We start from the raw sequence: 13,823 nt of genomic DNA, 5'->3' as shown, positions 1-13,823 counted from the left end.
GCCCAGCCTGTGCCCTCTCACAGTCTGGGAGCCCTCAGGGCATGTCTGACTGATGGCTTAGGCCAGCTCCCTGCCTCCCTCTGTGGGAGGTGACCGACAGGCTGATCAGGGGACGGTGCTGGCCAGTGAGCGGCCACCCCCGCCCCCCATTGCCCCTCCACCACCACTGGTCGCCGCCGCCCCTGGATCACTGTCCCCTCCCTCTGCCCTCTGGCACCCACCTTGGCTGGCCTGGCACTGCCCACTCGCCGGCCACATCCCTCCATCCCCCCTGCTGACCGGTAGTTTCGCCATTTGGTTGATTTGCATATTAGGCTTTTATTATTTTATAAAAATAAGTGTCTGATCATCTGTGGTTCAACCAATCAAACCGTAATATGTTAATGATATGCTAAGGCCACTCAACCGCTCGCTATGATATGCACTGACCACCAGGGGGCAGACGCTCCAACTGGTAGGTTAGCGTGCTGCTGGGGTCCAGCCAATCAGGACTGAGCGAGACGGGCTGGACAAGCCCTAGAGCCCTACTCTTGTCCCTCCTCGGCTGGCCAACCTCCTGCATCCCTCCCCAGCCCTGATCGTGCACTGGTGGGGCCCCTCAGCCTGGCCTGTGTCCTCTCACAATCTGGGACCCTTCAGGGGATGTCAGAGAGCCAGTTTTGGCCTGATCCCACAGGCCAGGCTGAGGGACCCCACTGGTGCACGAATTTGTGCACTGGGCCTCTAATATAGGATAAAAGCCTAAATGACCAGAACGACTGGTCGCTATGATGCATACTGACCACCAAGGGGCAGATGCTCAATGCAGGAGCTGCCCCCTGGTGGTCAGTGAGCTCCCACAGCCAACCTCTCCCAGCTAGCGAACCTCACACAGTCCCTCCCCCTGGCGAGCAGGCCCCAATCGGCCCACCACCCGCCCACTGCAGTGGCTTTGTGGCGGTGAGGGAAGGAGGATGGGGGGAGGTGGGGAACCGCATGGTGGCAAGGCGCCGATGATGGCGATGGCAGCGTCGCCATCTGGCGTCCATACCTTCTGCACCCGGCCTGGTGACCGTCGCCTCCTCTCTGGTCCAGCCCTGATTGGCCTGGCCCCGATCGGCCCTGATTGTCAGCCAGGCCTAGAGACCCCACCCATGCACGAATTTAATGCACCGGGCCACTAGTTGTAAATAATGTTGCAGTGAACATAGGGGTCCATAGATCTTTTCAACTTAGTGTTTTGGATTTCTTCAAATAAATGCCCAGAAGTGGAATTGCTGGGTCATATGGTGGTTCTATTTTTAATTTTTGGAGGAACCTCCATACTGGTTTTCATAGTAGCTGCACCAATTTACAGTCCAACCAACAGTGCACAAGGGTTCCCTTTTCTCCACATTCCCGCCAACCCTTGTTGTTTGCTGATTTATTGACGATAGCAAAAGGCTAGTTGTTAACAGCCCATGAGAGGAGTGTGTAGGTTTTATAACCATGCTGTGTGACTTGGGGCATGTTACTTAACCTCTCGGTGCCTCCATAGTTTCACCTGTAAAATGTGGATTTCCCTCCTCTTCTCCCCCCAGCTTTATTGAGGTATAATTGACAAAATGGTAAGATGTTTAAAGTGTACAATGTGAAGATTTAATATACGTAAACGTTGTGAAAAGATTCCCTCCATTGACTAACACATTGTTCTCAGATTTAAAAAAAAGATCTGCGTCCGGTGTTTGACAAGTTACAGAATAAGTATTCAATAATTATTAGCGATGATAGTTGTTATTTCCACGTTTGGTTTTTGCTGGTCTCTCCTGCCCTTGCTTTCTTTGCCTCATGACATACTCTTTCTCATCAGGATTAGGCAGGAAAACTGCTTTCTCTGTGAAAGCCGCCTCCACTTTCACTGGACCCCCCGGCCAGCTTCCAATTCTTGATGAAACCATGGCACACACCCACCTCGGCTCCCGCTTTTCACTTGTGGTCCTGCACTGACATGAATTATGTACATTTAACCCACTTCCCTCTCCTGTGTCTGAACTCCACCAACAGCAGGAGGCGGGTCTTAATTCACCTTCCTGTCCTCTCCCTCTGCTGTGTGTGGTAGGGAGTAGGCACTGAAGTTTATAGAATGAAGCAACCTGTGCTTCTCCACCCTATCAGACTCAGCCCCTTTTTACCGCAACAACTCTTAAAGAATAGTCCTTGTAACTATCCTGAGATGAAACCCGTACTTATCACCTACTTGCACTCACAACTCTAAAACAGACCAGTCTACTGCCCTAATCATTATATAAAGAACATAGAAAAATAAATTATAATAAAAACAATGTGTACTCTGTTTTGTAAATGATTAGGCACAACACTAGACTAGTGCTTCTCGGAGGTTAACATGCAAATGAATTGCCTGGGGATCTGGTGAAAATGCAGACTCTGCCTCACTTGGTCCAGATGTGGCCCATGACCTGCATTTCTAACACACTCCGGGGGACCTCACTTTGTAGGAAGGGCTGGAAGTCACCTGAAGAGGTCAGGTATGTTACAACACAGGGAATTCAGTAGCTACAAATGCAGGTGGGTAACAGGTGTGTTTACTGGTGACTGACAGCCACAGCTTGTGTGGACATTGATCATGTCATTTTTTGAAATCAGAGTAGAACTCTGAATGATGTAAAATCTCCCCTCGCATTAAATGGTAATGACTTTGCTAGAAAAGTCAGCTAAGCTGAAATCATTCCCAAGTACTCCGTGTTATATGTAAATGTGAGTTAGGTTCCTGGCCCCAGTGATTAAATAGGAGCTGTGCAGCCAATTGAGATCGGGAGACCTTCAGCTGTCCTGTAGGACGCAGGACAGTTCTCAATGCTCAGCAATGAGTGTTCCCACGCTCTGCTAGGGCGCTGGTGTTCCCACACACTGACTGCCAGCAACACCCCCCTGTCGCTGTGGCAACCGTAAATGCCAACACATGTTTTCAGAACACCCTATGAGGGTCAGTCTCACTTCTATCAAAGCCCCTGGAATGAAAGGATTTGTTAAGGATTCTGAGATTTTATTAAAATATATTTTTATTGATTTCAGAGAGAGGAAGGGAGAGAGAAATAGAAACATCAATGATGAGAGAGAATCATTGATCAGCTGCCTCCTGCATGCCTCACACTAGGGATCGAGCCCGCAACCCAGCTATATGCCCTGACCCGGCATCGGACCATGACCTCCTGGTTCATAGGTTGACACTCAACCACTGAGCCACTCCAGCTGGGCTGGTTCTGAGATCTTTGAAGCAAGGCTCAGGAGATAGTTACCTGGAGATCCTGGGTCCTTGGTTTTGAGCAGTTGGTCACCCAGTTCCCAGTGCGTAGGTGGCTAAGGGATCAGGGACCTGGGCTGGAAGGGAGCTGTGATGATCTACAGAGAAGATGCCCCTTCTAGACCACCGGGCCACAGCTCCACCCAGGCGATCATCACATATGGGAACCCGGCCCAGTGTCGTCAGCTCCCCTGATGTTGAAAGAGCAGGCAGAAATCCTTATTTTTTGATGAAATCTCCAGGTATTGAAATGTTGCCTCTCATTAAAAACCAACCCAATGAAAACACTCTACAGAGGAAACCAAACATCTGTGCACTTGATGGAGCCATTGGCCCCCAGTGTGACCTCTGGTTTGAGTTAAGGGATGTGCCAACAGCTTAGAGGCTGTCCACTGCCCAAATGGATGCTCCTCCCCTGCTCAGGTCAGCCCTTAACCCTTCTCCCGTTTTCCCCATGCAGTCACTGCTGCTCCCGGGTCACTGCCAGCTCCCCACCCCTCGCCCCTCCAGAACACAGTTCCTGGGTTAACTTCGCCCCTTTCTCTGGTCATCTCCTTCGTACCCAGCCCAGCCCACCTGTTCTGACCACCCTGGCTGGTCACTAGGGCCTGTTGTTCTGGGTGGGAACAGTGTTTGAAGAGCTGAGTCTAGCACATTGATCTCCGAGTCCTTCCCCCTAGAGCCGTGGGGCTCTACCAGGGCTGAGTTTTGCCACCCAGGAGAATTTGGCAGTGTCTAGGGACATTTTTGGTTGTCATGGGGCTGTTACATCTAGTGGGTAGAGGTCACAGAAGCTGCTAGACACCCCGAAATGCACAGGGAAGCCCCACAACTAAAGGTTAGCCACTCAAAATGCCAGTAGTGTCATAGTTGAGACACTGTCCTTGGAGGTGTCCAAAAAGCGTTGTTACTGCAGCAGACTGGGCTGTTATTGTAACCATTGCTACCATGTCGCCCAGTGGGCCTGGAAGGAGCACATGGTCGAGGCCTGTGTGGGCTCTGGGCACAATTCCACTGGACTTCTGTGCTTAGGCCTCAAGGTCGCAGCGTTTGGGGGCTGTGGGCAACATCAGAGATAAACAAAACTGTAAGGACAGGTTTTAATGAGTAAAATACTGTTGCGGTGGAGAAAAGAGTCCAGCGTGAGCTCCACTGAGATTTCTACAGAGGTGACGGGCGTTTTGAAGGGAACATGAGGGACTTGGGAGGCGGTGAGTGGGGGCGCAGTGGAGTCAGGGAAGGGGAAAATGACAAAAAAAAAAAAAAATAAAACCAGGAAGAGGAGGTCTGTCCCAGTGAAACCTATCTGGGTTCGCTAGCTGGTGCTCATCCAAGTTAGGCACCTCCCTCCCACAGACGCGGGCACACAGGAGCCTTATCTAGGATTTGGCTGAAACAAAGGAAACTTTTTGGCAGCCTTGAGTTTTCTCAGGCAGACACTACATGTGGGACTGAGCCGTCAGAAACTGTTAGTATTTGCTCTGTCTGTAGAGGCCAAGGTCGAGGCCTAGCCGAGAAGCGGCTCAGACAGGCCTGGCTAGAGTTTGGTCAAGGGGCAAGTCTTTGTCAGATGGTCACTCTCCCTCCCTGCAGATGGTTCGGGACTTCAGGGTCTGGGGTTCCGGCTGCCTCTCTCTCTATAAAAGTTTCTATCATCACGCCTTTTCCCCTTGACCTAGATTCCATCCTGTGTGTATTATTGTATGTATAATACACCCTGATAAGAGTGAAATGTAAATCCATAGGCTTGCCTTGGCCAGTGTGGCTGAGTTAGTTGAGCATCACCCCGTGTACCGAAAGGTTGCCGGTTCTAATCCCAGTCAGGTCACATGCCCGGGTTGTGGGTGTGGTCCCTATGGGGTACGTATGGGAGGCAACTGATTGATGTTGCTCTCTCACATCAATGTTTCTCTCTCTCTTCCCTTCTCCCTTCCTCTCTAAAATAGATAAAAACTTTTTTTTTTAAATATCTACAGGCTTGGTATATAGTGAAAAAGGTCCTAAACTTCTTACTTCATTAATGCCTAGATATTGAGGATTCTGAGCATGTATTATGTCAGCAGTTCTCAAAGGTGTTAGTCTCAGAGCCCCCTTATCCTTTCAAATGTTGTCGTTGACCCTCAAAGAGTTTTTGTTTATGGAGGTTACATCTATCAATTATTTCCATTTATTTAAATTTAAACTAAAGCATCCTTAAAATGTTTATTAATTTGCTTAAAATAACAATAATAACTCATAGGTCTATATAAGTAAAGATTTTATGAAAAATGCAAATATTTTTTACAATAAAATCAAAAGAGATATTGTTCTACCTTTTTGCAAATCTTTGTAATATCTGCCTTAATAAAAGACAGCTAGATGTAGGAGTAAAGAGGTACGCTCCACTTTTTGCCTAGAAGAGTTAAGTGTAGGCCCCAAAAAGCCCCAAAAAGCCGAGCTAACCCCAAAGAGCTGAGCCTAGCCCTGAAGGGCCGAGTCGAGCCCCAAGGAGCCAAACCTATTCATGAAAAGTCGAGCCTAGCTTCGAAGATCCTAGCTTGGCTCTGAGGAGCTGATTATAGCCCCAAAGAGCAGAGATTAAAAAAAAAAAAAAGACAGCTAGATTCTTACCTTTGCTTCTGCTTTCAATGTGTTGTGATTTCACATGTCATGCAGCCTCCAGAAGACTCTACTGTGTGCTTGTCAGAGGATGAGGGGAAAAAGGAAAATAACAGCTTCATATTATGGTGAAAATAGTTTGACCTTAAAGGTCCTCAGCAAGGCTCTTAGGGACCCCCAAGGGGCCCCAGGCTACACGTTGAGAACCACACATTGGATCATCATGGCAAGCATTCTGTTGTAATAAATTAAAGCTAAAGTTTATTAAGTGGGAGGCATTATGCTAAGTGCCCAGCCCGTATTAACACTTTAAACTCTCATAAAAGCCCCATCATGTAGTTGCGAGTATTATGCCTGTCTTGCAGAGAAGTAAATGGAAGCTCGCAGAGTCAGGTACTGTATCCAGGGCCACACCCTTAGCAAAGTGGCGGAGGTGGGATTTGAGCGCACTGCACCTCACCACCCTGCCTTTCCCACAGAGGTAGGTCTGCTCCTCAGTGACCAGGCGCTAGCTAGTGATGCCAGTTGAGTGCTGAGTATTTCCAAGCCTCATGCTAAATGTCCTCTTATCAAAACAATTATATACAAGTTCATGTCTGCCTCCCCTTTGCAGAATGGGTCCTCTTACCCCCTTTTTTGTGAATGAGAACACTGAGTCTCTAAGAGGTAAGCTGCTTTCCCTGTGTCTCAGGGTAGGGGCGGAGACTGGCTTCCAAGCCAGCTCCATCCACCCAGCTTCCCCCTCCTCACCCCATGCCGTGCTTCGTGTTAACATAAATAAATTTGCTAAATTGCACCAGAATTATTATTTAGGGTTTTGTTAAACCAGGGACTATTTGTGCCCAGTGCGGCCCATGGGTTTCGAAGTGCTGGCCAGCCCAGCCACGTTTTGTGCATGCAAATGAGCCGGGCGAGGGGCCTCTATTAGGTCTATTTGCATTGGCAGCCTGGGTAATTGCATGTCCTAATTGGGTGCAGCCATGCACACTGCTCCTCCACCATCCGTCTACCCTGGCACGGAGGTCTTTTTGGAAGCAGGTGCGGGCTTCTCCCCCAGTGTCCTTCCCAATGGCCTTGGTCACCTTGGTGATTGGAATGAAGCTCAGACACTGAGTTCAATAGCAAACAGCTACTCAGCTGGCTTTGTGCCCTCATGGCACAAAAGGATGCCGTAAACTGGTCGTGATGAGCAAGTAGGGGGGCAGGCGTCCTCACGTCTGAACAGCGAAACTGGCCAGGGATTCCTTTTGGCGCCGTGCATATTCCTAATAGCGGCTAAGAGGCATTGTGGTGCTGGCAGGCATGGCCTCTGGATCCTGACCGTCTGGGTTCAAATCCTGACTCTTCCACTTCCTAGATCTTAACTATCCTGAACCTCAGTGCTCCCATCTGAAAAATGGGGAGAAACATATAGCATCTCCTTCATAGGGTCATCATGAGGGTCAAATGAGTAAGCATGCACAGACAGCTTGGGACAGAGCTTGGACCTTGAAGCGCTGCACCTGTGCTTTCTAATAGATGCATATTCCAGAAGCACCTTGTGTGTCAAGCATCGTGTTCTGTGCTTTATAGATTCTATCCGTCCCTGGGAGGAGGTTTCAGCCTTAGACCTGGGTGACGGGTGAGGAAATGGAGGCACAGAGAGATGCAATGACCTGTCCCAGGTTCAGGAGCTGCCAGAGGCAATGATCTGAGGGTGAAGCAGGGAGAAGACCTGACGCCCTTGGGGTGTCCACCTACTCCTCGGTGCCTGGCCTCTTCCGGTCCATCACATGACTCCTCAGTGAGCTGAAATGGCAGAACTTCGTTACTAGATCATGTTGATTAATGACTAACTCAGAGGCTGTCTAATGACACGCATGACCTGTCACTTTGCAGAGGAGAAAGTTGGACAGTTGCTTAAAGCAAGACAAGAACCCAGGTCTTGTCCTTCCCTGTCCAGTGTTCTTTCTACACAAAAATAAGACTAAAGGTTAATCAGTGAGCAGGTATTTTATAAAATATAATGACTCGCCACCACCCTCCAAAACAGGACCCAGGGGCCGGGATTCCATTGACTAAGTGAGTAGAGATCCATCCTGAAGTCTAAACGTTACAGAACCAGGGAAGGACAGAAACAGACCAGACGTCTCTCGAACAGCAGCCCAGGTCACGTCACCTGCCTCTCGGAGCCATGTGTGTTTAGCATATTTCCACCTGATTGAAATTGGATCTAAACATGCCCAAGGTTGAATGGGAATGGAGGACATCATTGCATTTAATTATTTCTTCAGAATAAAAATGGATTCGAGCAGCAGCTTAGTGGGGAGGCGACCGCAGAGCAATTAGAGTTCTGAAGCTCTCACGCAACCACTTGAATGTGCAATCATTGTAATAAGTGCATTAAAATAAAAGAAGTCAAAGGGTTGCATTTGCATAAACAACCCAAGGTGAGCGTGTGGGATCAGTTAAACACAAAGAGGACTCAGCTAGTTGATCATAATGAAGAACTAATAACCAGTCTGTCCTCCAGGCAGAGACCCTCGCGTGTGATGGTTGAAGCCCCAAAGTCATGAGTCGAGAACCTGACCTGGGTTCTCTGCACATCCCTCCTTCTCCCTGGGTGCTGGGCACGTTTGGGAAGCTTTATGTACATTCATCCTCACCGATGTGGGATTATCCTCCCTGTTTTCCACATGAAGAAACTGAGGTATGAGCTGGAGTCACTTCATTCCCAGCAGTGTGGCCTTGGTCCAGGTGTCTAACCCCACTGTGCCTTCTTTTTCTCCCCTTAATTAGGATGAATGCTGCCTGCTTAGTCCTTTTGGAGAGGATGGGGGACACAGGGTGTGTGAAGGGCCAGGGTATGAGGTCTATGGATGCTGGGGAAGCGATGATTATCCTGCACATATTTGCCTAGAAAGCTCTTAGGGTTGGTTTTATAGGAGAGGAACCTGGGTTTGGATTTTGAAATCTCTGCTCTCCAGGGAAAGGAGAGGAGAGCTGAGCCCTCTCCTGGGCAGGTAAAGAGTTAGGGGGAAGGTGAGGTGTGATATCTCATGTTCACAGAGAGGTGGATGGATAGAGAAAGGGTGGTATATCCATACAATGGGATCTTATTCAACCTTTAAGAAAAGGAAGTCCAGCCCTTTATGAGAACATGGAGGAACCTTGTGCTGAGTGACATAGCCAGTCCTAGCAGGACACATACTGCACAGTACCACTTAGGTGAGGACTCTGAAATAGTCAAATTCATCGAAGCAGAAAATAGAATGGTGGTTTCTGGGGGCTGGCGAGGAGCGAAGTGGGGAGATACTGATCACAAGTTCTTAGTTATACAAGATGAGCACATTCCAGAGGTCTTCTGTACCGCGTCGTGCCTACAGGTAGCAGTATATCGTCCTGTGCTCTTAAACATGTGTTGAAGGTAAATGTGTTAAGTGTTCTTCGCACAATGAAATTTAAAACAGGAAGAGGGGGAAGGGGCAGGAGAAATCGGCTACTAGAGAAAACAGTACTGACTCAGGGTGACAGGAGGTGTCAGGCCTCCAGATGATGCCTGATGCTCCCTGACTGTGCCTCTCTCCGACTTTTCTGGAAGCTGTCCGATGTCTGTGAGCTCTCCATTCCAGAAGACTAAATATTTCCCTTCCCGCACACTGGGACCTTCAGACTTCCTGCGGCAGCTGAGTGGCGTCTGGGGCCAGCGGAAGGCCACGGGGCCGCACGGAGGCAATCACCCCCATCGTGGGGCCTCTCTGAGTAGACGACGTGTATACATCAGGAGTCGTGTTAGAACTGATGGCCACGCCTGGTCCTGGTATCAGAAATTAGCCAGAGGCATCGGCTGTTCTCAGATGGTCAGATGAGCTTCATCTATGGCAGTGTTTCCTGTGCCTGGTTTAGCTGAGGTTCTGCCAGGAAGTGCTCACACACGTGAGCTTTTGAAATCAGTGGTTTATAGAGGTTTTCTGCTCAGGGGGCCAAATTGCAATCCTCAGTTAATGAGGAAAGAGAACAGCCCAAGAATAATACTCAGGATGTGTCTGATGAGAGAGGGTGCAGATGGCTGTAAGGACAGGGGCTCTTCTGCGTACTCTCTGCCCTCTCGTTAACTTCGGAAAAAAACCCCAAATGGGCTCAGGGACAGAATTTAAATTCATATTCTTGGACAGCGGGCATCATTGAACTGATTTTCTGTCTGTTAGAGACAGAGAAAAAGGCTTTTGTACCAGAGGACAGCTGGAAGGAAAAAAGCAGATCAGGTTGGCTCCTGTATTAATCAGGATGAGCTAGATCGTGCTGCAGTAACAAAGATCCCCAAATCTCAGTGACAGAAATTGACAGAGATTTATTTCTGCCCCTGGGGGCGAAGGAGAGTCTCTTCTCCATACTGGCCTCACTCGGGGATACAGGAATTTCACTATCAGGAGTGTGGCTGGATGCCATGGGGGAAAGGGGATGTAGCAAATCGTGCCCTGGCTTCTGTCATTTGTCTTGGCCACAGCAAGTTGCTTGGCTCTGCCTAATTTCCAGGGGATGGGAAATATAATCCTATCATGTGCCTAGAAGGAAGAGGACTGAAATATTTGTCGAGCACTTTATTGAATACCATCCCTGCCCCTGCTTCCAACTTCATCCCTACCTAGGCTATATGAGCAAACAGCGAGATACCCCTCCCTCTTCTCCATAGAGAAGTGGGGGCTCAATGCTCCTTGTTTACCTCTCAGCCAAACGGAAGAGACACTGTACTATAGCAAGTTTGAGAATCAGACGGGTGCAAGTTCCCTTCCACCCCCAGATGACTTTGAGCAAGTTACTGAACATCCCCAAGCGTTTTCCCTTCCCTGTAAGATGGGAATACTATTACCTTCTTGGAAGTTATTTCTGAAGGTCAAATGAGATATCACATATAAGGACTTGGCATGGTGCCTGGTGCCTGCTATGTGCTCAAGAACATTGTAAGAACACATCGGCTCCTCTTTCTGTTACATACGAGGAGCGCACCTCCTCATGGGGTGATTGTTGCTATCCCATAAGTCATACCTGTGACTCACTTCGTTTGTGGTGCCGGCTCATGTCAGTGCTCAGGGAGTGCATCTGAGGGGCTGCTTAGGGTTCCTCAAGGACCTCTGGGCAGAAAGAAGAGAAAAGAGGATTATCAGTGAGTGGGGTTCAAGAACAGACATGGAGCCTCACTGAGGGGGGTTTCTTGCAAGTCTGTGTGGGGAATTAAAAAAGACCTGAACCAGGTGTCAGAACTGGAAGGTCCCCATCACCAACAAAGATACAACATCGGCCCCTGTGTGTGATCAGCAACCGCTCTGTGACTCGATACAGACTCGGCTCTCCCTTCGTGGCATCTCTTTATTTCCTTCTACCTACCCCGTGGCCCCCCAGCTCCTGCGCCTCAAGCTCCTGGTGCTTCGTGGCCCCTATTTACTGTCTTCTCCCTTTCTATGATTCCCTGCCTTCTGATGGCTGTTTGCAGGTGACATGCTTATCCCAGATGCACTTACCTGGGTAGGAGTAGATGGGAAGGGAGCCAGGTCTTGTGGTACAAAGCCAGGCTGCAGCGGTTAAGAGGACAGGGTGATGGAACGGGTAGCCCAGGACATGAGGTCTGTGGTGTGCTGCATTACCTTGTGCACATCACTTGTTAGCTGGTGCTCAGTTCCCTCACCTGTATAATGAAAATAACAATATTCATCTTAGAGAATGGCCATGCGGGATCTCGGGGTCAGCTGTCATTCTTAGAGCCTCTCCAATTGGAGAAAGCAGTGCTTGATGCTAGGGGACACGGGGCAAACAAAACAGGGCAGCCACAATGTGGCTGCTTCTCCAGAGCACTGCTGAGCCAAACGGGGCAGTGGGGCACAGCCAACCACACCAAGCCCCAGGGAGGGAGCCTTCTAAACTCACACTCCTGGAGAGCTGGAGTCTGCACTTATTTCTTCTTTTTTTAAAATAGATTTTTAAATTGCTTTTTAGAGAGAGGAAGGGAGAGAGAGAGAGAACCAGTGTGAGAATGAAACATCAAGCAGCTGCCTCTTGCACGCCCCCCACTGGGGATCAAGCCCACAACCCTGGGCATGTGCCTGGACCAGGAATGGAACTGGCAACCCCTCGCTGCACTGAACGGTGCCCAACCACCTGAGCCACACCTGCCAGGGTTCATCACTGGTCTGCCACTCTTTCTTAAAGGGCCAGATAGAAGTATTTTAGGCTTTGCAGGCCAGACCGTCTCTATTGCAACTGCTCACCTCTGCTGTTGTGGCAGCCCTAGATAATACATAAATGTACAGGCATCCCCACGTTTCAATAAAAGTTTATTTACAAAAACAAGTGGCAGGTGGGAATTGGCCCGCTGAGTAGTTTTGCAACCTGCCAGAGGAGGAGGCGCGCTGAGTTTCAGCCTCCCGGGCTCCAGCACTGCTTCACCGTCCATCCGGACCATTCCCGTCCTTGGGAGCCCGTTGGAGGTGCATTTAGGAAAACTCGTGGGGAAGTCTTCCCTCAGAGTTTCTACAGCAACGCGTTCAATGCATTTCTGCAGCAACGGCGTAGATTTGTGGAACCAATTAGTGTTCCCTGTGGCTTCCGAGGTCTCCCGGAGGGCTCGCTTTAGGACCGTGGGTACTCTTTCAGGTCAAGGCCTTGGCAGTGGGTGTCCGCAGGAGCGACATGCTTTAGAGATGACCCAGGGAGGAGCTGAGTATGGGGCACCAGCTTTCCTGGAAAGATGCGCCCTGCGCATTGTCTCCTGAATGACTCCTGGCCCTTCTCTTGAAACCCAGGCGACTTCATCAGTTCTGCCCCAGGTAGAGACATGGAGAGCCAAAGCTCAAACACAGGAGTGTCGCAGGTCTGCGTCTCCGCTGGGATTCATTGCAAGGACCATTCGTTCTGCAAAACACCCAGGGACGGCTCTCCTTCGGAACTGACGCTGGCGCTGTCTTATTTCTCTTATGGGCATAGCTCTATGAATACATCCTAAAGGCAGTGGCATGTATATAATATCCTACCGATATTCTCTCCCTTTATAACTTTATTATGGCATTGCCAGCCCTTAAATAAACCATCAAGGCACTCCCTGCTGGAATTTAAACAGGAAGCTGGAACAAAGTGCCCCTAATCCACCTGCAGAGACAGTCCAGGAAACTTCCTTGAAAGGGAGGTATGGTTCATAAGAAGCCTTGGGACTCACAGGCATAGCACTTTAGGGCCTGCGAAAGCCTTCCTTTCTAGTTGGAGCATCTCATGTTTCCAGATAGGGAAACTGAGGTTCAGAGAGAAAAGTCTTACCTGAAGGTAAGCTCTTGGCAAAGGCGGGGACCAAAACCAGGGTGCAGACTCCCACACCTCTGTGCCCCTCTCTCCGAGGGCCAGCCTACATAGCGTGATCGCTCAGTAAAGTTTCTCTTCCCTGTCTCTTTCCCACCTCCTCCAGGACGGCTACTTCTCTCACCGGCCCAAAGAGAAAGTGCGGACAGACAGCAACAACGAGAACTCGGTCCCCAAAGATTTTGAGAATGTGGACAACAGCAACTTCGCCCCGAGGACTCAGAAGCAGAAGCACCAGCCTGAGCTGGCGAAGAAGCCCCTGAGCAGGCAGAAGGAGCTTTTGAAAAGGAAGCTGGAGCAGGAGAAGGGGCAGGGGCACTCCTTCCCGGGCAAAGGCGCCAACGAGGTGCTGCTGCCCGGCGAGAGAGCCGCAGGGAACAGCAGCCGTGGGAAGGAGGCCCCCCGACAGCCCCACACCAGGAAAAGCGGGGGCAGCTCCCCAGAGATCAAGTATGACCAGCCCCCCAAGTGCGACATCTCGGGCAAGGAGGCCATCTCCGCCCTGTCCCGCTCCAAGTCCAAGCACTGCCGCCAGGAGATCGGGGAGACCTACTGCCGCCACAAGCTGGGGCTGCTGATGCCGGAGAAGGTGACTCGCTTCTGCCCGCTGGAAGGTAAGCTC

At 49.9% G+C, this 13,823-nt stretch overlaps 1 protein-coding gene across 1 annotated transcript in view; it reads left to right on the top strand.

The window, feature by feature from the left end:
* Positions 1-13,823, top strand: part of XYLT1 (xylosyltransferase 1) — a 309,211-nt gene that overhangs the window by 163,090 nt on the left and 132,298 nt on the right. The window contains exon 3 of the mRNA XM_070412915.1: positions 13,308-13,815. Coding sequence (XP_070269016.1) covers positions 13,308-13,815 — 508 coding nt within the window. The remainder of the gene's footprint in view (positions 1-13,307; positions 13,816-13,823) is intronic.

The sequence above is a fragment of the Myotis yumanensis genome, unplaced genomic scaffold, assembly GCF_028538775.1.
Source record: "Myotis yumanensis isolate MYYU_CA2020_CCGP unplaced genomic scaffold, mMyoYum1.0.hap1 SCAF_4, whole genome shotgun sequence".
NCBI classification, from domain to species: Eukaryota; Metazoa; Chordata; class Mammalia; order Chiroptera; family Vespertilionidae; genus Myotis; species Myotis yumanensis.
This window is presented reverse-complemented; position numbering and strand designations above follow the sequence as displayed.